Source organism: Amblyomma americanum, chromosome 5 (assembly GCF_052857255.1).
Source record: "Amblyomma americanum isolate KBUSLIRL-KWMA chromosome 5, ASM5285725v1, whole genome shotgun sequence".
NCBI classification, from domain to species: domain Eukaryota; kingdom Metazoa; phylum Arthropoda; class Arachnida; order Ixodida; family Ixodidae; genus Amblyomma; species Amblyomma americanum.
Genome location: NC_135501.1, coordinates 82,287,149 through 82,314,775, shown reverse-complemented (window position 1 = coordinate 82,314,775; position 27,627 = coordinate 82,287,149). Strand labels below are relative to the sequence as shown.

At 47.9% G+C, this 27,627-nt stretch overlaps 1 protein-coding gene and 1 pseudogene across 8 annotated transcripts in view; one reads left to right on the top strand and one right to left on the bottom strand.

Moving 5' to 3' along the window:
* LOC144132566 (uncharacterized) overlaps positions 1-27,627 on the bottom strand; it is a 132,663-nt gene that overhangs the window by 103,536 nt on the left and 1,500 nt on the right. For 5 of the 8 annotated variants that reach the window (XR_013314851.1, XR_013314852.1, XM_077665057.1 and 2 more), the window contains one exon: positions 17,792-17,901. Coding sequence is in view for 3 of the 8 variants with exons in the window: in XM_077665057.1 (XP_077521183.1) it covers positions 17,792-17,867 (76 nt within the window). In the remaining 5 variants the exon portion in view is untranslated. Of the gene's footprint in view, positions 1-7,404; positions 7,425-12,645; positions 12,665-13,764; positions 13,785-17,791; positions 17,902-27,627 lie in introns of those variants that run through there. The other 3 variants (XR_013314854.1, XR_013314855.1, XR_013314853.1) reach the window with 3 other exon arrangements.
* Positions 972-2,778, top strand: LOC144134847 (uncharacterized; annotated as a pseudogene).

Below are 27,627 nucleotides of genomic sequence, written 5' to 3'. Positions count from 1 at the left end.
CCGCAGATGAATGTGCAGGAACTGCTGTGTTTGTTAAAAACGCATTTTTGTTTTGTGTCCAACAGATGTCTCTACTGAAAGGTGCTCCGCATGTAGAGCATGCAGAAACAGACTTATGGCTCGCCTTTTGCGCCTTAAGAAAAAAGTACGACACCCACTCGCAAGGCTCCACTCGCCTCTCTAGCTGCACAGCGACTGAAACAGGCAGTGCGTACTTTGTAGCGGAAGGGCAAGAAAATCCAGTCTCTGAAAGATGACCTGACAGAGCTCCGAGAAAAGAACTGCAAAATCGAGAAGTCCGCCTTTGAAGAGAAGGTGTGCTACAATGCTTTAATTATAGTGCATGTGCTTATATGCGTATGATATTCCCTTTTTCTTTCAGCTGAAAAAGCTTCCAAAGAAGCAGCAAGCTGCTGTTCGTGCGTGTTTCGAAGCCTGTAATCGAAAGTCTCACCGTGGATACCGTTATGACAAGGAATGGCTTCTTGAGTGCATAATTCTAAGGATGAAAAGCCCACGGCTCTACGAGCACCTCAGAAGCCACAAGATTCTGGTTGTTCCCAGTCGTGTTTGCCTACAAAGCTACATTAATCTATGTGACTGGACGCGTTATGAAAGTCCGAGTGGTGACATTATTGCACTTTTAGGGTTTCAGAGCTGCTTATGGATTTAATGCCAAACTTCTGTCATGTGTGAGATCAAAAGCCCAGAACATAGACGAAATGAAAACGCATGGTGGTCTAGTAGTCGATGAAATGAAGCTTTCAACCCACCTTGACATGAATCGTCAAAGCACATAGAAGGCTTTGTGGACCTGGGAAAGTACACTGAAGAATGTGACAAAAGAAAAAAAGTTGACCGCGGCCTGGTGGCGATGTTTCAGCCATTTGTGGGCAAATGGACACAGATTATAGGTAAATAAAATTTGATTATTCCAAAATTTTTTTTAGCAAATTACACGATCGCATACAATGTTCTTTTCTGCCTTAGGTGTGTTCGCTTCCATTGGAAATGTGAAAGCAAGACTGCTGGCAAAAATTATTCTAGAAGCAACGATATTGACCGAACAAGCTGGCCTCCGTGTCGATTATATTTGTTCTGATGGTGCCCCGTGGAATCGATCTATGTGGAACATCCTAGGCATACGTGGAAACTTCAATGATATAAGGTGCAGGATCGTCCATCCCTGTGAGAAGGGCAGGTTTCTGCATTTTATATCTGACTTCCCACACCTTGTCAAATGTGTGCGCAACATGATGAAAAAACAAGGTTTCAACACGCACAATGGACGGGTATGCTTGCTAAGAAACATTGTGTGAAATGTTGGCACATATTCATAAATGTTTGCTCATTGTTGTCAGTGTTTCCAATGCGAAATGATTAATTTTACAGGCCCACTGGGAACATTTGTCGACAATGTGGAAGGTGGACAGTGGTTGCGTCACCTTGAAGGTGGCACCAAAACTTACAAGGTGCCATATATTTCCTAATGGGTTCGAGAAGATGAGGGTAGACCTTGCTTTTCAAGTCTTTAGCGCCCCAGTTAGGAATGCTTTGGTTTTCTACAAAGAGCAAATTGAGAGCAAATACCCGAACAGCGACCCAACAAGAATTGTCATTGGGCTCATGGCTAATCTGATTGAGGCCATGACGTCCAGATTCCCAGCAGAAGCCTTAAGGTAAGTTCAAATTTATTGCCACATTTATCTCAGTTGTCAACAATACATTTATGTGCATTCTGTAATGGTGTTTCAGACCCAGCAGCAGGAATGAGAAAACATTGGACGAAATGCTGCACTATCTAGACCTCTGGGAGGGCCATGCTAAGGGGATTGGATTTTTAAGCAGAAGCATGGCAGTGGGCCTGCATGTGACCCTCACTGCAACAAAGAGCCTACTTGACTACCTAACAGAGAAAGTTGGTTTTAAGTACCTCATGACTGCGCACCTCAGCCAAGATTGCCTTGAGCGGTGTTTCGGAATTGAGGAAGGCAGGTGGGGCCAATGACCATACGACTCCGGCCAAGTTCATTGTCATCATGAGGTATCGCTAATCTTGCTGGTTATACACTGTGCAATTTAACTGGTTTACACTTGGCTCTGATTAAGAGTTACTACTCTGTGCTTACTTGCAGGTGCCTCAGTTTCTATAGTCTAGCCAGGAGTCCCAAGGGAGGTAACGTGCCTGATGGTGTAGTTGAGTCGTTGCTATCTGTGGAGGAACTGCTGAACGAGACAGACAGCGAAGAGCAAGAGGCAGAAAGCCGACCGCTCCGATCCGATGCAGCCATGCTTCCTACATATCGGAACAAAGTGATGCCTGCCTTATTTATTATATCGCCGGCTACGTGGCACGAAAATGCGTGCTGTCCATCGACTGTGAGGATTGCAAGGCTGCTTGCCTAATGAAGAAAGAAGACGTGCCCAGCTCTGATTTACCCACGGAAGCATCAATGCAGTGGGACCTTGGTGGGCTTTTGTTCCCAACGCGCTCCCTCTACAACCTTATTATGACACTAGAGAACAAAGCCACTAGTCTCTTCAGCAGAACTACCCTTCATGCTAAGTCGGTGACTGACATGTGGAAAATAATTGGGGAAACGACAAAAATAGGCTGCCCCCAGCACTCAGTGACATTGACGAGTTCAGTAGTGAAGTTCTACTGCTTAACATGGGTTCACTTTTTTTTTAAAGGAGTTAATCAAAAGGAAGACGCAAGGAAATGCTAAAGGGTGAAGCCATGCGTGCTTTAACGGGCTTATCGTGCTGGTGTGTATGTGGATGAACAACTGAAAATAAATGTGTTCTTCCAGAAACCCGTATTCTTCATACTGTGCATGTTGTGCTGGGTAGGTGCCCTCGCCACACTTGTGTGCTTCATGAGCTGCCACTTCTTGGGAGTGTTTCTTTGAAAAGGGAATTCTTGTTTGCTGCGGTTGCAACGCATGTAATAACTGCATGCGGCGGAAAATTAATCCGGATCCACCCACTACATTTTTACTATTGCTTTTCGACCTCTGTACGTAAAAACCCACTAATTCTTTCACGGTACGAACTTGTATGCGACATAGTTTAGTCTTGCCGTATAATCGTCTAAAGAGCAAAACAAAAGCATGCAACGCTTTTCGAATATGTTAAAATTTTCCACACAGTAGCAGCGCAAATCTCCAGCTTTGTTTACAGCATTTGGGCTTCAAATCCAAGCTATTGAGAGGCAGATCTAGCCGCTCTGTTGTCATCCGAAGCTACTCGATAACAAAAATACCTCACATTATTGAGGAAGTCCAGCTGAGAGCAAAATAATTTACTAAAACTGAAAGGCAAAAAGCAGCGCGAGCGAACCGCTCTAGCAGCGCAGATAATGTAGGGAGGGGCGAACTTTTGGCACTTCTTTCGTGTTACAAACGAACAGCCGAGCGCGCCGTTCGAGCACGTGCAGAAAAGCGTGCGGACGTCTGCGGAAGCAACTTTCATGCCAGCACATAAATCGAACCTGAGTTCCCTTTAAATCAACAAAAAAATCCCTGCAACTGCTTGTCGTCTGCTGTGGAAAGAAAGCAGTTCTGCTTGGTGAATAATTCTTGACGACTTGGAGCTCATCATTGCATCATGCGGACAAAATACCACCGCGGAGCCATTTTTCACCATCAGCAGCATATTAAAAGCAAATCACAGCGCGCAAATCACGCAATTAAACGCGGTCCGCGCGCATTCCAACATGCATGATTAACGACCGCGCGACGGCGCCTCTAGCATCAGCACCCCTGGCGGCATCGGTGAGCAGCTGTGCCACTTCCGGCAAGGGAAACGCGCCGCGCTTTTCACACCTGAAAAAGTTCTAGCCACCCTACCCAGGACGCAGGCTCAATCTCCTGGCATGCAGCAGATTTCTACGAGCCCGCCGCCATCGCCGACAGTGCGACGTTCAAAGCGGCCGACCCGAGGGCGCCGGCCACCAACCTGGCTCCAAAACTATCAGACCTATTAGTTGGCATTCTGGCGTGTAAGTAGTCTTCAAATATGCGTAAATAAGTACTAATACTTACAACTAATCACTAAAAATAAGGGGGGGAGTAAGTTGTATCCAGTTTCGTTTTCCATTTGAATTCTTTATTCCCCGGAAGTGCTTCTGTTCTTTACCATATATATGATTGTATGTCAGGTTCTCTTGCACTCTGACAGCAGGGATCAGATAGCTTTCCTCACACGTGATGGGCTCTCCCTTTTTAAAGGAGTTTGCTTTGGGTCAAGGGATTCTGTGAGCAGTTGTCACCTCTGACTTCGAAGTGGAAGAAGGGGGATCATCAAAAGAGTCCTGCCATATTTCCCGACCCAAACTTTTCCTCTTACAGGGACTTTTCCGCTGTTGAATTGTTCGAACTTTTTTTCGATGAAGCCGTAGTGGAGCTGCTCGTTGAGCAAACATGAAAATACGCGCTATTTTTGAATATGCCTGATCCGGAGGTCACCACAGAAGAAATGAGATGCTTTATCGGAGTCCTCGTTCTGTCCGGCTATACCCGCTTGCCAGGAAAAAAGTGCTACTGGGATAGCGGCACGGACATGCGCAACACAATGGTCTACAACGCCATGCGAAGAAACCGCTTCATACAGATAATGAGGTTTCTGCACTGTGCGGACAACGCGAGCCTGACACTCAGCGACAAGTTAAGGAAGTTGCGCCCATTGATGACACTGTTGAAAGCGAGGTTTCTGAAGCACTTTCAGCCTGTGCGTCACTTGAGCTATGACGAAAGTATGATTGAGTACTACGGTCGCCATGGCTGTAAACAGTTCATACGTGGAAAGCCAATTCGCTTCGGATATAAAGTTTGGTGTTTAAATGCCAAGAATGGCTACCTTGTAAACTTTGAAGTGTATCAAGGCAAGCAGGGGAACCCAGGGAGGTCTGCAAAATATGAAAAGGACTTTGGGAAAGCTGCGGCGCCACTTCTTCAAATGGTGGATGAACTCCCGGCAGAAGCTCACCATCTTCCATTCTTTTTCTATTTTGACAATTTATTCACGAGCATCCCTCTACTTAGGCATCTCAAGGGACAGGGCTACGAAGGTACGGGCACAGTGAGGCAGAACCGTGTTCCGAAAGAGTGCCCTATCGCTCGACCGGATTTCGTGAAGCGCCAACCTCGCGGACACGAAGAGCACGTGTTGAGCGACGATGGAATAATCGTTGTCCGCTGGATGGACAATTCTGTAGTAACCATCGCGAGCACCATACACGGTGTAGAGCCAGTGTCTTCTGCAGACAGGTACTCCCGTGCTCAGAAGAAAAGAATCAAAGTACCCCGTCCAAATACTTTTGCTCAATACAACAGCTTTATGGGAGGTACAGACCAGATGGATGCGAACGTAGGTGCCTACAGGATCAGAATCCGTGGCAAGAAATGGTGGTGGCCGATCTTCACATGGCTTTGCGATGTGTCAATCAGCAATGCTTGGGCACTTATTCGTAGCACAGGGTCCAACGTCACTCAGCTTGAGTTCCGTAGGCAAATCGCACAAAGTTATCTGATGCGATGGGACAATAAACCGAAAGGACCTGGTCGACGAGGAACGCCGAAGACTGGTGACGTCTTGACTGGTGCGCGGTATGACCAAGTGGCCCACTTTGTTGCACCGGTTCCCAATAGCAAGAGGCGAAGATGCGCTGGGGACAATTGCAACAGCGCGGTGCGCACACAAAGCTCAAAGTGTGACATTGGCATGTGTATCCCATGCTTTAAACCGTACCACAATAAATAAGTGGCCAAATATTCCCTTAGTATGTTTTTTGTCATTTCTCGCCACTTGAAATAAACATTTGTTACTCCGTGCACTTTTCTGTAGCATAAGGGCCCAGCATGACCATATGGTCACGGGCTATATTTTCTAAACTAATAACACAATAGCGATAGTTTTTTGCATGGGTCTTATGTGTATGGAATTAAGTTCAAATATAACATTTTTTTCAAGAAAACCGAAAAAAAAGAAACCGGTCCTTAATGGGTTAAATGACTCATGCATTTCTTACTTGTGTATGTAAATGATAGTGCCATATATATGCTACTTGTGCATACCGTACACTGTATTTTTCTTTTTCTTTAACTGTTGATACTGGTAAATGTGTGATGACAGAGTAATGCTTTGATGATATTCCCACCCCTATGTAATGCCCTCCTGGGCTTTTAGGGTAATAATATAAAATGAAACTGCCTCATTTGCATTACGTTGTAAAAATCGGGCCTGGCTCGGGTGGGTAAAGGAAGAGGGTGCCGGGCATGTACTGGGCCCGGGTGAATAATTAAATCCCGTGCAGTGCTCTAAGGTGCACTGATATTATTTGTGCACATCATTTTGTTGCACAAAAAATCAGCTCAAGTGAGGATATGCAGAGCAAACTGAACTACCAGCCACAACTGCCTGATGGGCAGGACACAGTGATGGCTCCAGTAGATACGATGGAAATAGCATGCAGTTCTTGAAGCATGTAGTGTACCAAATACCAGAGTAGAGTGAGTGAATATTTCTTCATTAAAAATGGGGCTGGCACAAATTGAAGTCGGTCTCGTTCAGATTATAATGCTAGCTTACAGCAAAAACGTTTACTATTCCCAGTAAATGCACCCCAAACAAAGATTTGGGGGGCTTTTAGAAAATATCATGCAAGGTGGGGGTCAGCATTATTATTCTGACATTCACATTCTCTTCATTCTTACTCAATTTCGAAGGCGACCTCTGCTCTTACCTGACTTGAGCGAAGGTGGCAAAATTTCATGTCTGCTTCTGAGGTGGCTTGCAACAGACTTGCAGCGTTTTTTCCACCATGGCTGCCCGACGGAACTACGTCTCGTGCAGGATTTCTTCCTTTGAATTCGATTGCTATGCAATGAATATAGCTTTTTCGGAGGCACATTTATTGCCAAAAGTTCCGCGACCCGCCTTGCGCGATCGGGGCAACCCCATGGAACTATATAGTGAAGATCAGTTCTTTGCCCGCTACAGGTTTTCAAAAAACACCGTGCGGAAGTTGCTGTCCACGTTGCCTGGATGAGAGAGTGCCAACAACAGGAGACAGCCTGTGCCTCCCATGCTGCACCTACTTATGGCACTGAGGCTTTATGCAGCTGGAACTTTCCAGACAGTCAAAGGAGACCTGATGCACATTCCATAATCAACGGTGTGCTGTGCAGTTGGCAAGATGACTGTGCTAATAGCCAAGCACCTGCGCCTGATGCTTGTCCACTTCCCCGACGTGTCGCAGTTCGCCAGAGTGGTGTGCGACATTTATGAACTGGCAGAGTTTCCGGCATTCACCGCGTGCATGGACTGCAAGCACGTTTAGATCAAAAGCCCAGGTGGTGAAAACGCGGAAGTCTTCTGTAACCGCAAGGAATATTTTTCTACCAACGTGCAGGTAGAGACATCTGAAAACATTCAAGAGTGAATCAGTGATTTCCCTCAAGTGTGCCTAGTTGTTGATTTCTGAAATTTATTCTTGTTTCTGAATATTGTCAATGACTTGGGGTAGGGAACACTCTTTTAACTTCTGTGGGTTTTTAACTCTGATTAAAGCCAAGCTACAACTGCCAAAAGCTTGTGCTATGTTGCACACAAACATTTAAAAAAATATATATAAGGCCACAGTATCTAGCTGGGTTGTGATTTTGGACACTGCTCGGTGCAAAAGAATGCATTCACATCTACACTTCTGTGTTTCTCAGTTTATTTATTTTGAAGTCAAGAACTTATAAAACCTCTTGAGTCACTCATCTCGGTGTGCACACGTGAAATACTTCATGTTTGCTGCAGGTCTATGCAGGCAGTGATGTACGTATGAAGCCTAGTGCCTGGCAGATGCTGCTAATGGCACCCACCGACTCGATGTTTTGCCGCAGTGCGACACAGGTGTACCTGGACACCTGACGAGTTAAAAAGCCGCTGTGTGACAGGGATACTGTGCACTAAGTGCTGTTCACTTGGCAGAACCGAGGCAAAACCGACACTTACGCTGGCAAAGGTCTCATTTCTGAAAGATTGTGTTGTATTGCGTTGGGTTTAATGGTGCATAAGCAGCTAAGGCTATCATCCGTCAAGCTCAAGGTATAGGAAAATTGTTTTCTGCAAGGTGCCAGCGCCAGCACCAAAAGCTAGCACTGATAGATGCACTATAGACCTCCAAAGAACCAATTGGTTTGAATGTCGAGCCTGAAGCAATGCCACAGTTCATTCCACTGAACAACTACTGTATTTCCCAAAAGTCTGTGTGTGAATCTAAGCACTCCTTTTTTTTTTGCGAGGAAGAGTGTGGAGCCAAGCCAACAAATACGCTTGCTCACTCTGTTGTCAAGCTGGAGCTGTTTGAAATGTGGGGCGCAATCTCTGCCTTCTTAATCAAACACAATATGACAGATGGAGGCACAGAATGGTAAAAACCGGCAAAAGCACATTACACGCGAGCCCGATAACACAATCAGCCCATTGCCACATGGGCCTGGTATCGGTGGCACTCAGCAGGATTAAACTTTGAGGGCACACTGTTGCTTGACAGCCCAAATTAAAGTTGCCATGAGTTCAAAGGGGGCTGCCTAGACCTAGAACAGTAATCAAGTTTGCTGAAAGCAATGGAAACCACAGTGCTGACTCATAATTTGGTGTGGACCCAGCCTGCATCACCAGGTAGAGCAAACAGCAGGACATGTAAGAAGTTCACGAGACCGCGCCAGGGATGACATCAGCAACTTGAAAAATGCGTGGAAGCAGGTCCAAGTAAACACGGCGGCCAAGTCATTTAGGAAGTGTTCGATCACAAACCACCTCGACGGATTGGACAACTTGCTGTGCAAAATGAAGAGCTGCAGCTCAAGTGGCACAACAGACTCGAGTGGCAGTGAGTGACTGAGTACGGGACACAAGTGGTGGGTTACACTGTTTGTAACCATTTTTTGTGAATGTTTGTCAAATAAAATAGCAATAAAATAAATAAAATAAAATAGCATTTCCTGCACCTGTCTCATTGAGGTATCAACATGAAAACAAGGGGGCCAGGTTCATTTTTCTATCCCCCTCCCATTTTGGCATCTCGATCGTGAAAAATAGGGGGCTGCTTAGAATAGAGTAAATATAGCACCTCCTTTCAAGTACCAAGGCCTACTATCCGACCAAACAAACCAGATGGTCCAAGTTAGGTTAAGACACGATGCCTATGGTGCCAGCGGCTCGATCTTCCTTTGAGCCACCATGAGCCACAATTACAAAGTGAATACTGCAAATGCAGCACTGGGTGGTGTGATGGGCGCAGACAAAGTCTCTAGATCAAATACTCTGTATGCTCGTCTAGGGTCCGGAGCTATCTGACAAGCTTGCTCACCTCTGTACACTGTTAAAATTTAAGAACACCACATGCAGCATTTTTTAACACAACAGCATTAAAAGCCTCGTTACGCAGAAAATCTGGCGTCAGCATTGTTGGCGTTGCGAGCGAAAAGTCATGTGCATGAAACTCAACGATCGCCAACTTGTATCAATCCACCATTGTTCATTCATCCACGTGTGAGTCGTCAAACTCGGCACTCCCACCATCACAACATCGCCGCCAACATTCGACTGGGAACCACGATCATGAGCGACGAGTGGGCAGCCTATCAGTGCATGCCGGGGCTGCTCAACAGCAACGGTGTGAGCATGAACCTCCCGCACAACACCGTAAACCACTCTTAGTTCTTCGTGGACCCTGTTACCGGCATCCACACCCAGGACATCGAGAGTTCCTGGCAGATGGCCAAGGACCGGCTGATAAGAAATGGGTGGAAGCTGACACCAGAACTTACCTTACCTTAGGTGGCTTTGCTGGCTTTCTATCAACAGGAGACAGGGGTGCCATGACCCCTTTCTCTAACTGATGGAGGTCATCGCAAGGCCCTATCCCATGTGAAGTGGGCCCCTGTCATCTCCAGCATTACACGAGGCCCATAGGGCCTCAAAGCTTCTTTGCCAGCATTTTTTTTTTTTTTCACGGTACCTCTCGGGGCCACCAAACGGGCCTTGGCAGAATTGGCACAATGCCTACCACTGTGTCTCTCTCCCGAGTTCCCCTCTCTACACCGAGTCACCTATGTGCACACATACAGTGCAGTCGCAGGAACAGGCTAACTTTATGCTAATTTCTTTTACATTGTGGCGTAGAGTTGTACCAGATGCAGTGCGGCCACATTTATTTGAGAGTGCCCCAGAGTGTAGCATAGGCCGCCGTGCCAGCAAGGCGCCTCCAGCGTTCTGATCGGCTCGCGCCTAAGGTTCTTCGTTCTCTTCGCGTGTGTCGCTACAGGGCGCTACAAGGTGGCGCTACAACATCGCCATATGCAAGGCCACATGTATAATGCTGAAGGGGACTTCTGAGGGCAGGACACATGCCTGATCAAAATTTTTAAGGGTTTTTACACAATAGAAAGCTGCGAAAGTGCGACGTGGTAGAAATACGTGGACTCGATGACCAGAAATATGTGCATGACCGCGTTCTTTGCACGAAAATTCCTAGAGACCACGTGTATAACACAGCACAGGATGCGACAGAGCACAATTAATTCATGTTTTATGCATGTAATTGCACGACAGGCCATACAAAGAAGAAAAGGCAGGGAAAGTATCACATGACCCCATAGTGCAGCTGCGTAGCAGTACGAGAGTTTTCAAGAAATCATCAAGTCTCTCTCCAAACGACGCCAACACAACGCCAGCACAACGGCATGCTTTTATCAGCTGTTGCCTAATAAAACAAAAAGCTTTAAAGGTGACAAGTGCAATGGCGGAAAAAAATCACGCCTCCGCATGTCGGTTCTGTTCTGCTGCAACTCCATGGGCACGGAAAAACTCAAGCCACTAGTTGTTGGCAAGTGTGCTAAACCACACTGCTTGGAAAACATCTTGTTATCTTGCAACTAGGGAGCCAGCAAGAAAACGTGGATGACGTGAGAAACGTGAGAAGAACCTGGAATTGGCAGATGTGGAAATTAATGGCTATTGTCAGCGCATACATCCACTGCCCACTAGATGCCTAGCACAAGCTAGGGTAAATTACGCGAGCTGAGAGGGAGAGAAGGAATATGGGAGGAGGATGAGAAGCGAAGGACATTGGATCAAGCTCGGCTCAGCGGTCATGGGTGTTTCGACGAAGCAAGCCGGAGAGAAACTGCTCCAAGAATTGTAATATTACAACATTACAGTTTCCCTCATTAAAACTAGTTTAAACACAACCGCTGAAATCCATGAGGAGAGCCTGCGACTGACATGGTGACGAGCATTATTTAAAAGGACCTTGGCGGACAGACAGTAACCAAAGGCCAAAACGTCAGCCCGTGAATGGAACGCTGCAAATGAAACCAGCAAATGCAGACGGCATGCACAACAAACAAGATGAAGCGATAAACTCTACACTGATTGCGGACGAAGCTGCAGCAGACAATCTGTAGACAACACAAACAGCCACGAGGTAGTTTCGGACTGAAGAAAATGCAAGATTTCGCATTCGGCTTCTCAGCAACAGCAGACACCATCGGCAGAGAAATGAGAACTATGCAGAGCGGAAACATGAGTGCGCCAACGGAACTCGCTACGCTTGATACAATGCTACAGAGGATGGATCAAGTCATAGAGTGGAGGAGACAGCCGGCGACCGCAGTAATTGTACTTTAATAAGACAATGAGCAGGGTGTGTGCGCCAGGCTGTAGAATGGGGGTTTGAAAAAGTTGCTTCCCAGTTCGCATTTGTGGCCTTCTGCAAAGATCAGATGACATCGCGCCAGCAGATAGGCTGCATGTGCAGGGTCACTACTCTTCTGTCTAACTGCCACACGTGCCTGTACGGTAACCAAGTTTCCAAATATTTTAATCTCTGCCCTTGGCAATTGACTATTTGGTACCATTTTTTGCCTGCAATTCGCATCACCATAGACAACATCATCACTGCAACTATATGCAATGTAGGACCATATCATGCCAATTAACCTGTACTGTGCCAGCTGGGAACAGCTGGTAAGGTCTGTATTCTCAGGGCAGGCAGTGACTGCAGATCTAGATGGAGAGTGAAATGATGCAGAAAATGGGGTGATTGTGAGTGTCACATCATGAATAGCAGTATGCCAATATCCTTTAAGAAAGCAAATAACTAGGAGTGTGTGAATATTCGAAATTTCAAATACGAATCGATTATACTTGATATTCGGTTCATGTTCGAGAAACAAGTATTAGAGAATTTCTGAATATTCGCTAGCGATTGCATACCATGCCAACTTTCATAAAGTTGACCATGGCAAAACAACAATACCTGGGCAAATTATCGGATGACTGAGTTTAAAATGTCAGGAAAACAATACAAATGCGTCCACTTCGCTTTCTTTTTAAGCATTTATCGCTGAACCAAGCACATTAAGATGCTGCTGGGCAAGACCATGTTCAAAATTCCGCAAGCGGGCTTTCCCACTATTGTGAACAAGATGGCTGACCACACATTACGAACAATCACAATGTGAAGACTCACTGTTTCTGCTTTGCTCCTTCCATAATATGTGGCATACATGACGTAAGCGAGATTGGCCTGAGGTTGAGGTTATTGATGTTCACCTCCTTTCCAGGCTTGGGCATAAAGCTGACATCAGCCATCTTCCACGCCCTGGGCAACAGTCCCCCAATTTCTTAAAAAGAACTAGCAAATGCAGCTGAAGCATTTGCTCTCTATTTCACCGATGACCTTCTCCAAGTCATATTACAGCACACAAATTGTGAGGGTGCCCGAAAGTATGGATGGAAGTGGTCAGTTCTGTGCATGGAAGAACTAAAGGCGTACTTTGGTATGCTTTTGCTGATGAGTGAGTCTCCAAGACACCATCTCTACAACTACTAGAGCTGTGACGGCTTGTTCCATAGCCCTGGAATAATGCAAGTGATGATGTTCAGGCAATTTCAGACAATCGAACAGCCTGCACATGAACGACACGAGCAAGGAAAAAAACACAAGGGGAAGAGGGCAATGATAGGCTTCTCAAGATACGCCGCTCATCGATGTCCACAACAACTCTTTTCAAGTTTGATATACCCTCTCACCCCATCAAGCTGCCCTAAAAAGGGGCTACAGAGTGTGGTGCATGGCAGCTTCCGAGACGGGGTATACGGCAGATTTCAAGTTTACGAAGGAAAAACACACATCGGCCATCAGACCTGGGTCTGGGCGAACACATAGTCCACTCGCTTTGCAACAACGTAAAACCTGGAAGTCAACTTTCACGTCTACGAGACTGATGAAGGGCCTTACAAACAAGAGCATCCTTACAATGGGAACTGTGCAGATAAACAGGAAAGAACTCCCCGAGGAAATGAAAAAAGACAATACGCTGAAGAAGGGCGAGTTTATATGGAGGTCGAAAGGTACAGTTACAGCTTGCTTATCAGAGCGCCCATGTGCTCTCGAATTTTCATGATTCGAAAAACACTGCGGTGGTGTCATGCAAATTGTCCAATGGATCATCCATCAGTGTCACATGCCCAAAAGCGAAAGCTAATTACAACTGCTGGATGAATCCTGTGGACAAGTTTGATCAGAAGAGAAATTCCTACCGCACTGACAGACGCTCAAAGAAATCACTGTATAGAACTTTCTATTTTCTTTTTGGTGCGGCAGGTGTAAATGCCTTTATTCAGCTCACAACAAGCAGTGATACTTCCTACATGTATTTCCGCCTCGTTCTCGGCAGTCTCTTAATAAATGGGCAGATATTCAGGAAGAACAGCAGGCCCTATCGACAGCAAAAGAAAGGACAAAAAATGGCAAAAAAAATGGTTGGTGTTTGTGATGAGGTGAGGTTGGCGGGAACAAAACACAACCCTATGGCAGTTCCCAAGAGGCACAGGTGTAGGTGGTGTTCTACTGCTGAGAATGGGGTGCGCACAAAGTTCCTCTCCACAACTTGTGAAGTGCCCTTCTGCACCATATGTTTTGAGCCATTTCATGCCAGAAACACGGAGAAGTAATCGCAAGATGGTGCCTTCAAGAGTCAGTGGGACAATTTTTAACCACTTTGGAATTTAAAACTCCCTCATGGGTCAGCACAACATATGTGTCGCACTTTATTTAATAAAGTACTGGTTTGGTTTTGATGGAATTTGTTGGTTTATAAGTATATACCACAGCTGTTTTCTATACTGTGTGAAAAATATAGATGAACCTACAAAGGGTTAAAAGCGGATGATACTGTCGAATGCTTGCTCAGTACCTATGATGACGACCCCGCATGCAAAGAGCTGCCACAGGTACCACGCCACACTGTGGAATAGGCCGCGGAGGCCCGTATCATTCTAGAACAATTTGCCTGAATGTTCCCGACGGTGTGTGCGCAATGGAGTACTTTACAAATGCGTGTAAGGGCCGCACTGTTTTTTCCAGATTTGAGGGCAAAATTTCGGGGTGCGCCCATACATACGATTTGCGAAAAAAACTTTTTTAAAGTAGAAATACACCAATCAGGAAATCAGCGGCATTTATTCTACGTTCTACGACACTCGTGGTGTATTCAGACACCGAGCCGGTGCTGTGCTTTGGTGCACGCTCATCCCAAAAGAAGCTGCGCAGCATTAAAACTGTCAACGCATCGCCGTTGTACCGCGCTTCCGTCACTTAGCAGAGCAGCTCTTCTTCCAGTTCGGGAAACTTCAACGGCTGCCTCGGAAAGCGCACTTTTTACAGCTTGTGTTCCTCAATGCATCCTTTTGGTTGACCGTCATCGGACGCACCACTCGGTCACGTAGAATTTCCTGCCCGCCGCACGCTTGTCGTTTTTGACAGCAAACTCCCAACCCGTGCCTCTGACAGCCACAATGGAGCATAGAAGAAAGCAGAAAACAAAAAACAAAAGGAAAAAATAGATAATCTCATAGTTGAGATACTGTATTTACACGATTGTAAGTCGACTCGAATGTAAGTTGACCCTCCTCACTTCACATTTCTGAAAAAAAAAAAAATCTTAGAGGTCATTTATGCTTGACCTTTAATAATAGAATGCGATAGCACTATCCTGCGGCCTCCACTTATTGCCAGCTGCTATCGGCTGAAGTACGCGGGAGCGCCCGTGGGCACATTCCAAAACGAAAATGTATTAGTCACTGGACTACTCGTCCACACTTACACCATCGTCATCACTAGCGCTGCTGTCGTGATCGCTGCTGTGGTCCCACAGCTCGTTCTAGCATAGCCGTGCAGCGAAATCCCGCACTTTGCGAACAGCCACATAACGACATCACGTGGAACAGCTGAATATTTTGCCTCGCAGCAGCTGCTGGAGGGCCGCGATCATGTTACTCGCAGCCGGAGCTGATCGCGGAGGACACGGCGCATGCATTTTGAAGGTTGTTCCCGCATGGGTCATGGAATGTTTGGGTGCAGCCCTTACAATCGTGTTGTGCAGTCGAATCAGGGTGCACACCAATTTTGGTCCAAATCAGCCAAGGACAAATTTCGGGAGTGGGGGTGGGCCAAATTTGTGGGCCACCATCGTGTTGGGCACACATAAATTAAGTTGCACATCAATTTTGGTCCAACTTGGCTGAGGTCAAATATTTGGGGTGAGGTGGGGCGGGTCAAATTTGGGGGGCCATCATCGCGTTGGGCTAACTCGAATTGGTTTCACATCAATTTTGGTCCAAATCGGCCAAGGTCAAATTTGGAGGTTACCCACGTGTTGAGCACACTCGAACTAAGTTGCATACCAGTCTTGGTCCAAATTGGCCGAGTTCAAATTTGGAAGGAAGGGTGGGACAAATTTGGTGGCCCTATGGCGGTACTGTATTTACACGATTGTAAGTCGACCTATTTTTCAAAATTTGAAAATCCAAAGTTGGGGGACTTAAAACCGAAACCAAAGCACCCCACCAAAAATAAACGCAAGAAAAACGAGATATCAGGCATGCTACAGTGTGGTTATAATTTTTCCTGCGCGGCTCCATCGCATCGCTCTTTGTGCTGGCCTTGAGCAACTGCTAAGTCAACACGCAGAACTAGCATCCCCAGCCCGCGCGAGGCGGCCGATGACGGCCGTCGATAAACAGCAAACCGCACCAGCGCACTCCCCACATGCGGCCACAGATTGCGTCTGCTGATAACTGGCGGCGGCCAGGTAGCACATTCACGTTCTATTCTTGCCAGGTGTCGTCCATGTTTTTCTTTACTTTCAACAGCACAGTCGGCACTCCCTTGAGCGCCGATAGTTGATTAAAGGGCCGCTGTTCCAAGGACGGTGGCACCCCCATTTTGAAACGCAGCGGCGCCAGGGAGTGTTGGTAGCCGACGGAAGAGCCGACACCGCTCACGTGTAGTTTCTCTCTCGCTCAGATGCATTTGACTACGGCTCAGTTTCTCAAATTTTCTAATGTAGTGTTTCATCATTCGTTATTTGCGCTCCGGGTCCGGTAAGCGACCAGCACTCGTTCACGGCTACATTCGAGATGGCTGTCATTCTTTACGCCAAAGAAACAAACAACTGCACGCCGGGCCGCAAGTTCGACGTTCGCAACGGGCGATCAGGTGTGGCAGCTGCAGCGAGGCAAAATTTTCAGCTGTTCCACGCGATGTCGTGATGCGGCTGTTTGCGAAGTGCGGGATTTCGCTGCACCACTATGTTAGAACGACAAGCTTGTGGGACCGCAGCAGCGATCACGACGGCAGCGTTAGTGAGGACGACGGTGCAAGTGTGTACGAGTAGTCCAGTGACTAATACATTTTAGTTTTGGAATGTGCCCACGGGCCCTCCTGCGTGCGGCCGCCGATAGCGGTTGGGAATAAGCGGAGGCCCCAGGATAGTGCTATCGCATTCTATTATTGAAGGCAAAGTGTCAACGACCTCCAAGTTTTTTTTTCTTCCCAGAAATGTGAAGTGGGAAAGGGGGGGTCGACTTACATTCAAGTCAACTTACAATCGTGTAAACACAGTATCTGAACTATGAGAATATCTATTTTTTATTTTGTTTTTTGTTTTCTGCTTTCTTTTACACTCCCGTGGTGCGCATACACAATAAAATTTAATTTTCTTTTGTCTGAACCTCCGGATTAGTGCTTGCGCACTGAAAGCAGAAAACTACTTCTTAGCTTCTCTCCAAATAGATCTGCAGCAGTTGAAAAGTTTTTGCAGCATTTTCAGGGTCGTTCGATAATTTGAACATTTCTCCTGGTCCCTTGAAATCTGAATTAATGAGACTTTACTGTACTTCCACCATGCTGAGTGGTTCAGCCTTCCTGTAGACAGCAGCTCAGTTGAGCTTTACAAGTCCAAAAGGCGGCAGTACACTAGTGTGTGCAGTATAGCGCACACTGTAGTGCACCCACACACTGCCGACAAGTGTAGCAGCACCTCCTCGGCTTATGTCACCACTGGAGGAGTACTGGCCACAGCTGCCTGCGACATTAGATGACACTTTGGTAGCAATGCCACCACAGCTGCAGCCCATACCCTGGTTACAATCCGTAGCTGCAATATGCTGTGTGTAGCTATGAGGAGTAATGTGACCTTACCTAACCCATGCCCCACAAGAGCATTAGCCTGGTCTCCATACTGATGATGAAGCACTTCATGGTGCTGCTGTATACTGATGCTTCAGCACCTGATCACTGTTGACCTTTCTTAGTTCGTAAAATCACGGATGGCTTCACGAACTGCATTTCACACAGCAGGGTGGATTTCTCAGCGGTGCTGAGCTCGTGACCACCTTGCAGCTCTGTAAAAAAAGCTCGAAGGAAGAAAAAAAGCGCTCACACCTTGCTGCCACTGCAGCAGCACTGCTTCAGTTGCTTTCCAAGCCAGGTTCAAAACTCCAGGCACCTCGCACACCATATGACAGTGGCTTGTGATTGAAGCATTGCAGTTGCTGGAAGCAAACAGCACCACAGAGAAACATAATAAGCAAATAAAAAAACAGCACTATTTAACCAACCATGCGCATTTTTTAAAACAACTCACTTAGACCTACAAGTGATGGCAGCAGTTCTAAGGGGAGTCTGACAGAACGACATGTCGTCGCACAGTTGTAACGAGCGTCACTGGCAAAAGTCACCACCTGGTAAGCTCCCAGTGGAACTTGCCACATAGGCAGAATGACAAACATGTGAAATCCAATCCTGTCGGATGACTTTTTTCCCTTTTTCAAGCTGGTGGCTGCCAAATTGGGGGTACTGCCCTACAGTCGGGCCCACTTTTAAGAACATTGGCCGAGTGCAAATGAATACAATGCAACTGTCACAATTTACATTAGGGCTTGACACCTAATTTCTGATACAATGAATGAATGTGGACACAAAATTTGGTAACAACGAACACGCAGCTGCCTGGAACTCTCATGCAAGAGCACACTGAGCAGCCTGACTTACGAAGATTTTGGGCACCTTGACATTTGACACGATGCAGGATATTAGCACAATCGCTCGCTACATCGTTTATACTGTGGCACAGCTTCCGGCTGGGAGCACGTGTGAATAAACTGAAGTGAGCCCTGCAGCGTCTGAATTAACGAGCGTTCATTACAAGTGAGGCAGTTACAAGCTGGCTCGACTGCACTACACTTGAACCCCCAATACAGAAAACCTCAATTTAATGGTAATGCATTTTTCTTTGTTCCAAACTATGTCCCATTGAAAAGCATGCATTTTATTTTTTCGTGCTTTAACAAAGTAACTTCATATCACACTTTCGATTTAACAAAGACCTCGCACATCGCATGCACAGACCAGGAGCCTACTCGACAAGATGAAAATGAAGAATTTAGCAGAGACAGACCGTGATTTACAAGTACCCTTTTATACAAAACTGCTGCCGACAGATTCAATATACCAGTTTTTTTTACTCTGCTATTTTCAGCCAGAAAGATCTGCAATGCTCGTTTGCAGCTTTTTCCCTCAATGTGTCGCCAATAGTCCCTTTTGAACGGCATCTTCATCGCAGTGTGACCGCACAGGCACTTGGTGGTTCGCGTCTTCATATAATGCATCATCCTCAACCGTAACATATTTTATATAACGCACTATGGCAGAGAACATTCGTATCATCGCGCAATTCGGATCAACTGTAATTGTACCGTCGAGGCTTCAGTGTATATACAAGGTGCCATATACCAAGATCGTTTCAAGAATCGGTAACTTGTAAAACCTCGACAATTCAAACTCTCTTAATTTGAAACCCCAGATAATTTGAAGAATTTCTGTGGTCCTGTAATTTGTAACGCATATTTGACCGGATATTTCGAAGCAACAGCCTGCACCATCCTGGTTAAATCAAAGATCTAAGCTGCTTTGCAGGAATGCCCAATCCAGATTTCGCCGCAAACCAGCGAAGAGATGGCCCCTGAGAGCAGGAAGGTGGCACCCCAGAGCGATGCCAATGCTTGATATGCAAAGTGACCTAGCCCCTGTACTCCCAGCACAAAAATCAGTCTATGGTACGACTTGTGGACCACAAAAACGCACACCTGCAGAGCAGAACTCGTGATTCATTGCAATGCAACTGTGGGTACCAATTTAAAGAAAAAAACCTGCTCTCAGTGCTACGTCAAGCTACTGCCAGATTGGAGGCAGTGTAAGCGGAACCTGCGGCTGCACTAACATTGACGCATTTTCTGCCCTTAGCAGCATTAGTGTGCCCTGCAGTGCAACCATTCCTGCTCTGTGACCGCGAAGGGTTGACTGCGCACAATGCTGGCCTAAGTCGTTTCTTTGACAGGTGTGCCAGTGTTAGACAGTTAAGTTACCAGTATGCCTGATTAGTTTTGAGTACCATCGCATATAAGGCAACCTTCAGAAAAAACAACCATTCGAAGCTGGGGGTCGACCTAAGAAAGACAAGCACCGGGTAGTATGTGCACCGTGCCGGTGCCCATTTCCAGCGGGACGCATGGGGCTCCAGGCGTCAAAGGAAGTCCTTCGTATGCAAATCAGAAGAAAATTCTAATTGCGCACCATTTAAACCCGGCTCATTTGCACTGGAAAGGAAACTATAATATCCAAGGCATGCGTTGCGTCAGAATCCAAAACTAGAGAACCGTTTGCAGTTCAGTTAACTGGCAAGTCAGTTGGGCCACACGTAAATATGGACAGGACTGAGCACAGTTTTTTCACTTCTGACTTCTATTGGCTGCAGACTGCTCTCCTTGTGATCACATCGTTACTTTTATATTGCTTTGCGCAGCGCACGCACCGCGATGCCAGCCTGCAGGAAACTACAAGAAGTGCAGCGTTCGTACAATGCCGGGGAGAGAGGGGTTTGCAGGACTGCGTGGGCGTATGAGTCAACTTTTGACCAGCAAGGACTACAATTTGGGGAAGGACTTTAACGCTACAGTATATAGTACAGTAGCCGACGGGTAATTCAGACTCCAATAATTCGGACTTGTAGGCTACTTAGGACCTCGATGAGGCACCGTCAGTCACCCCATAGAAGCGCATGCATATTCGTGACAGATATTTCGGACTTGAAAAGTCCAAAAGATAGATTTTTCGGACCAATTTCAGTTGCCTGCGGGCCGAAATCGGCCACCATATCGTCTTTTCGCCGGCGCAAGAGGCGTCATCTTGGATTGAGGTTGATTTACGCTGCAGTTGGATTGGCTTGGCATACTTTCGGTACCTCATTTTTGCCAGTAGAGGTCCCTGCGATTTCTGACACTTAGAGGTGGCAGTCGGATTGTCATCGTCGTCAACTTGCTTTTGTCGTCGACGTTGTTGCGGGCAGTTATCGCCTGCTCCATACGTTCAAAATTGGTTGTTGGAGAAAGGAAATTGCGCAGTACTTATCTCACATCTCGGCGGACACCTGAACCGCGCATTAAGGAAAGGGATAAAGGAGGGACAGAGGGAAGAAAGAGGTGCCGTAGTGGAGAGCTCCGGAATAATTTCGACCACCTGGGGATCTTTAACATGCACTGACATCGCACAGCACACGGGTGCCTTTGCGTTCGGCCTCCATCGAAACGCGGCCACCGCGGTCGCATGGTATGTATTCCCGAGCCTCACTGCAATCATCACAGGCGAACTGCCTGCCCCGTTTCGTGTCGCTCTCAAGCGAGCTACCCTTCCCCACTGACATGCCTTCCAAGATTGCCCTCCTGACCCTCCTCGCAACTCAGCTCCCCTCTCCTCACTCTCTTACAAATCCGTGCGTGGCCTCGCAATCAACCGCACCGCCACCGGTGCTGATCACAGAGGCCACACTCCGTGAAGCAGGCCTTCCATGGGAGCCAAGAGGTGGCTGCACTGACGCTCACGGATGCCCCTCATTGGTCTCCCCGCTGGCACTGTGAGTCTGTATCTTTAGCTTGAATGCCGCCTGTGCACGTTGCACGTCTACCACATCACGTGCTTTTGTCACTCTTGTTGCGGTGCGGACGTTTTGTTGGGTTTGCTCAAATCTCGGGGCCCTGGTTGTAATTCTGAATGGTGCACGGGAACACCGTGCCCATTTCCATCGTATTCAGTGGCAGAGATGATGAAAGCGGCCTGGGCGAAGGTGATGGCCACTGCCAAACGAAACTGCTTCCGCAAGGCCGGCTTCGTCGACACAGTGTCTGATGCCGAGCCTGATGCTTCGGAAGATGACCAGCCCGGCGGCGATTTGTGGCAGCGCGTTGTCGACTCCGACATGGGGGGGTCATGATGATTTTATTTCTGTCGATGACGATGACGACACCGCAGAACTGTGCACGGACGAGGGCATCATTTCTAAAGTGCAGGACGAGAGTGACGCGGAGGAATCAGATGAGGAGAGCCTCAGACAACTTGTCTATACCAAGGGCCTCGGCAAAGAGCATGCTTCTGCTTTATATAAACTGGAAACCTCCCTCCTCGGATCTGCGCTGCAAAAACAGACATCCATCCCGAACTTTTTTGCAAAGAGAAAATTTTGTGTTTTGACAATCAACTGTCTTTAAAGCTGTGGTCCCCTTACAACGAACTTCGGGACATAACGAACGGACACCACGTGACACTCATGCTCGACTGTATCTGCGTGGACGGTGCATCAGTTACGGCTCTGATTGACACTGGCACTCAAATTTCTGTCCTGAGCTCCTCCTTTCGCCGTCGTCTAAAGAAAGTTGTGACACCCGCCGTTTCCTCAGCCATTCGTGCCGCCGACGGCGGTGCTGCTGCCATCGTTGGAATGTGCACTGCGCGTTTGCATTGCCAGGCGTACTACAGCCGCCCTGTTCACTGTGCTCGACCACTTCACCCCCCCCCCCCCCCCCGATGTGATTCTCGGCATCAACTTTTTAACGACCCACACGGCACTAATTGATTGCTCCACTGGCCTTCTTCGTTTGGACCTGCCGCTCTGCTCTGAAAGCGCCGATTCCAAGCCGCCCCACTTACGTGCCGCTGAATTTACTCGCCTGCTGCACGATGCTGCAGTCTATGTTCCAATGTCCCCGGTTCCCCCCTGTTCCTGATGGTGCCTACTTCACTTACCCAATCAAGAACGTTGTCCTTCAGCAAAACGTCATCCTTCCACGCACCGCCCTGACCGTCATCGGTAACCGCACCTACCTTCAGATTCTAAACTTCAGCCTCTCTACTCAAGTTTTACCCTGTGGAATTGCACTCGCTGAACTGTTCCCTTTGGCCGACTGCACAGTTACTGCTCTCGTACCTGAGCCCCAGTCTGGTCTCCCTAATCCACGCTCGGCCACTTCACGCCCGGAACTTAATTCTGCAATGATCGCGGCGGATTTGCCACCTGGCCACGCCAGCGCGCTATCCACCCTGTTAGTTTCCTACAGTGAGGTCTTCGAATTTGGGAATCGTCCTCTCGGCCAAACTACTGTCGTGACCCATCACATACATACGGGCGATGCCAGCCCGTACACAGAAGACCCTATCGTGTCTCCCTTCCTGAGCCATGTCATCCAGATGGAGGTAGACAAGATGCTGGCGAACAACATTATCAAACCTTCTACAAGTCCGTAGGCACCCCCTGTGGTGTTGGTCAAAAAGAAAGATGGCAGTTGGCACTTCTGTGTCAACTATCGCGATCTTAATCAAATAACAAAGAAAGAAATCTATCCTCTTCCGAAAATTGATGACGCCCTCGACTGCCTACACGGTGCCAGCTATTTTTCTTCTATTGATCTCCGTCCAGGCTACTGGCAAATTGCTGTTGACGAACGGGATCGTGAGAAGACAGCCTTTGTCACCCACGATGGCCTGTACCAATTCAAGGTCATGCCTTTTGGCCTCTGCAATGCTCCTGCCACCTTCTACTGTATGATGGACTCACTCCTGCATGGCTTCAAATAGACGATGTGCTTGTGCTACCTAGATGTCGCTTTCTCTCCAACTTTCAACAGCCACCTACGCCGTCTTTCTACCACCCTTGCCGTCTTCCGCCGCGCCTGTCTCCAACTTAACTCCAAGGAGTGCAGCTTCGGTCAGCGCCAAATTAAGGTCCTCGGCCACCCGGATGATGCTTCTGGCGTTAAGCCCGACCCTGACAAAGTTCGTGCCGTCCGCTAGTTCCCCCCCCCCCCTCCCCACCCCCCCGTTCCTCAAGCGATTAGCTCAGTTTCCTCAGACTCTGCTCGTATTTCCGCCAGTTTATTCCGAACTTCGCCGACACAGCCCATCCCCTTACCACTTTCCCGAAGAAAGATGTGCCTTTCTCCTGGGGCCTTGACCAAGCTCGTGCCTTCACTGCATTTGTTGCGGCCCTCACTGCTCCACCTGTGCTGGTCCATTTCAACCCTTCTGCGCCTACAAAACTTCGCACCAATGCCAGTGGCCATGGTGTTGGGGCCATGCCAGCACGACCACTATCGTGTCATTGCCTACGCCAGCCGCCTGCTATCTCCGTCTGAATGTAACTATTCCATCACTGAGCGGGAGTGCCTTGCACTTGTTTGGCCATTAATAAAATTCCGCCCTTATTTGTTTGGGTGGCATTTCTGCGTAGTTACAGACCACCATGCCTTGTGTTGGCTCTCCTCTCTTAAAGACCTCATAGGCCAACTGGGTCGCTGGGCCTTGCGCTTGCAGAAATACAGATTTATTGTTGTCTACAAGTCCGGCCAGTTGCACCAAGACGCTGACTGTTAGTCCCGCCATCCTGTCAATCCTCCTGATTCCCACAACCATGATACCGACGATTGTGTTTTGTCTATCTCGGAATTTCTAGGCATCGGCGACGAGCAGCGCCGTGACCCACCTCTGCGCTCTATAATCGACCGCCTCCGAAGCATCCCTTCCGATCCTGCTCTGCGCCTGTTCGTGCTGCATCACGATATTCTGTACCGTCGCAATATGCACCCTGATGGCGCCAACTTCTTGCTCATCGTCCCGACGCATCTCCGCTCCACAGTCCTTGCCGAGCTTCATGACGCTCCTACTGCAGGGCACCTACGCGTGTCCCGCACGTACGACAGCATGCGCCGGCGGTTCTTCTGGCCTGGCCTTTACCGCACTGTCCGCGGTCACGTTGATGCCTGCGATCAATGTCAGCACAGGAAAACGCCCCCGCTTCGCCTAGTGGCTCGCTTACCCCCATCGACATTTTGACTGACCCCTTTTTCCGTGTTGGTCTCGATCTGCTCGGGCCTTTTCCCACATCAACCTACGGGAAAAAGTGGATTGCCATTGAAACCGATTACACTACCCGGTACACTATCACATGCACTATCCCGACCAGCTGTGCCTCCGATGTCGCTGACTTTCTCCACCATGACGTCTTCCTGCTTCATGGCACTCCTCATCATCTGCTTACAGATCCCCTGCTTTCTTTCTAAAGTGGTCCACGACTTTCTCTGCTCCTGCTCCACCCATCACAAGTTCACTACGACCTACCATCCCCAAACAAACGGCCTTACTGAGCGCCCTTAACCGCACCCCGATGGACATGCTGTCCATGTGTGTCTCCGACCACCATCGTGACTGGGACGTCAGTTTACCCTTCAAGACGTTCGCCTACAATTCCTGACGCCATGATACCACCGGATACTCCCCTTTCTACCTGCTCTTTGGCCGCGACCCGTTGCTACCCTTTGAGAGCTTACCGACTTCTGACCCTTCCACTAGCAGTTATGCTTGTGACGCCATTGCCCGTGCTGACGCCGCCCGCCAAATCGCTAGGGATCATCTCCACGCTTCTTAGACAGCTCAAAAACATCGTTACGACCTTCATCATCGTGACGTCCACTACCCTCCCGGCTCCCTGCACGCTGTGTGGGACTGTGTGAGAAGCTCTTGCCTCGTTACGTCAGTCCTTACCGCGTCTTGAGGCAACTGAGCGATGTGACCTACAAACTCACGCCGCTGCACCCCCACTCTCCTTCTGTGGCCCCCTCCACAATGCTTGTGCACGTCGCCGGTCTTAAACCCTACCAACCGTACCCAACCCCCAGGCCACCCCGTGACGGTGCCTTCTCCCACAGGGCCACGGGTAGTGTTACGGTACACAATCGCGAAGCGAAGAGGACGTTGTTCTCTCGCTGGGCAGTCGATGACGACAAGGAAGCTGCAGCAGCTAGGGCTAGTGCTGGTTTCTGGTGTGTCTTCTGTGTACGGCCTATCATTCCTGCTGCTGAACTAACCCCGTAATAATATTAATGAACATTTCTCAAACCACCGCACCTAGCGGCCAACTGTGAACGCTCCCACAGTACAGGATGTACCGTCAACCTTACCCATCGCAAGCTATCACCTGCATGTAGCATTTCTTGAATGACCTAACGACTATATCATGAGGCAGGCTGCACCAAGCGACAGACACCCACTCTGTGATCTGAGATGCATACGGTCAGTTGATTCTTCTCAAGGGCGTCAAGGCCTGATCCTCCCGGATCCAATCGGTGTACAGTTTCTGCGCCCTATCAGTTAATGGTATTAGGCACACATCCAGTTCGACAAGACAGCCACAGTTTGGCCCATGGAAACCTTTGCGGTCAGGCTCACGTTTAAAAAGCACCTTCCGCTGCATGCGCCACCTGCGGATGGTTGACTTGTTCATGCCCAGTTCTCTAGCTGCCTCAAAATTTCTTAGCTCTTCAGCTGTCAGGATTGCTTTTCTCTTAAAACGAGCAGTAGCAGTCGAAACAACTGCGCCACAAATGCTGCCATACGTAAACAACACGACATCATAAAGCGAGAGGCACAGGATCACAACCAAAACACACAATGTTTTGACCAGCTTTGACTTTGGATGGATTGCGATTTGGCTTCCATGGCTTTCATATTGCCAACATTATATCGAAAAACTGCATCAAAATAGCTGCACGGCAGCACTCGCTAGGCAATCGAATCATGGTATTCGATTAAAACGCGAGGGTATACTTGCAGACAAAAATGTTTAACAAAAAAAAGTCACATTCGAATAAATACAGTATATGGTACCATAGTTCTGGCATCATGGTCAACATCAAGACTCACCAGCTTTAAAGTAGCGATGCTGCATTTATTTCCAAGTGTACGGAGAAAACAACTTTGTTCCATTTCTGAACTGGCTCTTTCAAAACCCTAAAATTCAAGCTCTATGATAGGCAGGATGAAAATTACTCTTATTGTACAGTAGCCAATCGATTTTTTAGACTCCAGTAATTCGGACTTGCAAGATATTTCGGACTTCACTGAGGAACCGTCGCGCACCTCATAGGAACGTGTACATTTGCACGACCGACTGTGGAGATCAGCACTGTGGAGATCATTTTTAAACCAAAAGTTCATTATTTCAACGCAGTATAGGTGCGCGTGGCATCACTGTCACAACCAACTCATTTTCCGCCGCCGTGAAAGGTGCCATCTTGGATTTAAATGGAATCGGTGGGCAGCGGGCACTGGCAGAGTGAATCGGACAGACTGGCTTGGATAGGCTTGGTTATTTGTTCCCCATCGTTGCCATTCGTGATAATCGGATGCTTCCCGTTGCCATCAAGATGGCCAGCAAAGTGTGCGCGGTAGCATTGAAAATAGTATGAACTGGGACAGCTGCAACGTCCGCCACGGCTTGGACGCCACCCGCAGTGCGGGGCAGCAAACGCGATAGGGGTGGAGTGCATTCAGAGGCTCTGGCTTCTGCTCGCATTTTCCCGTGGATTACCTCTTGGTCTTCGCGAGCGCCGTTGGCCCATGCAAGCTGACTGTTATTTCGCGGCGTAACTTGCATTAAAAAATGAAAATTGGTTTTCAGGAAAGGAAATGGTGCAATAACTGTCACATATCTTGGTGGACACCCGAACCGAACGGCACCGTAAAGGAAGGGATCGACTGTCTGGTATCGTGACACGAGGGGGCGCAGAGATGACGAAACATGACTATTCCTCACATACAGTCTAATATTATCGCTCGTAGACGGAACATAGAGAATGGCAATTTTTGCGATTCTGAAAGCCGGTTTTTCGCAGAAAAGATTTTTTTTTGAAGTTCACGGATTTTTCGGACTGTATGACTATTCAGACCATTTTCCGGGTCCCGTCAAGTCCGAAAAATTGGTCGGCGACTGTATTCCCTGATTCAGTAGAACCCTGTAGTCACATTCCTGGGTACTGAGTTTTCCTAAACGATACCTTTTTATAATCCCATCCAAGCTCCCATACAAACTGATGCAATACAGACTCTGCTATAACACC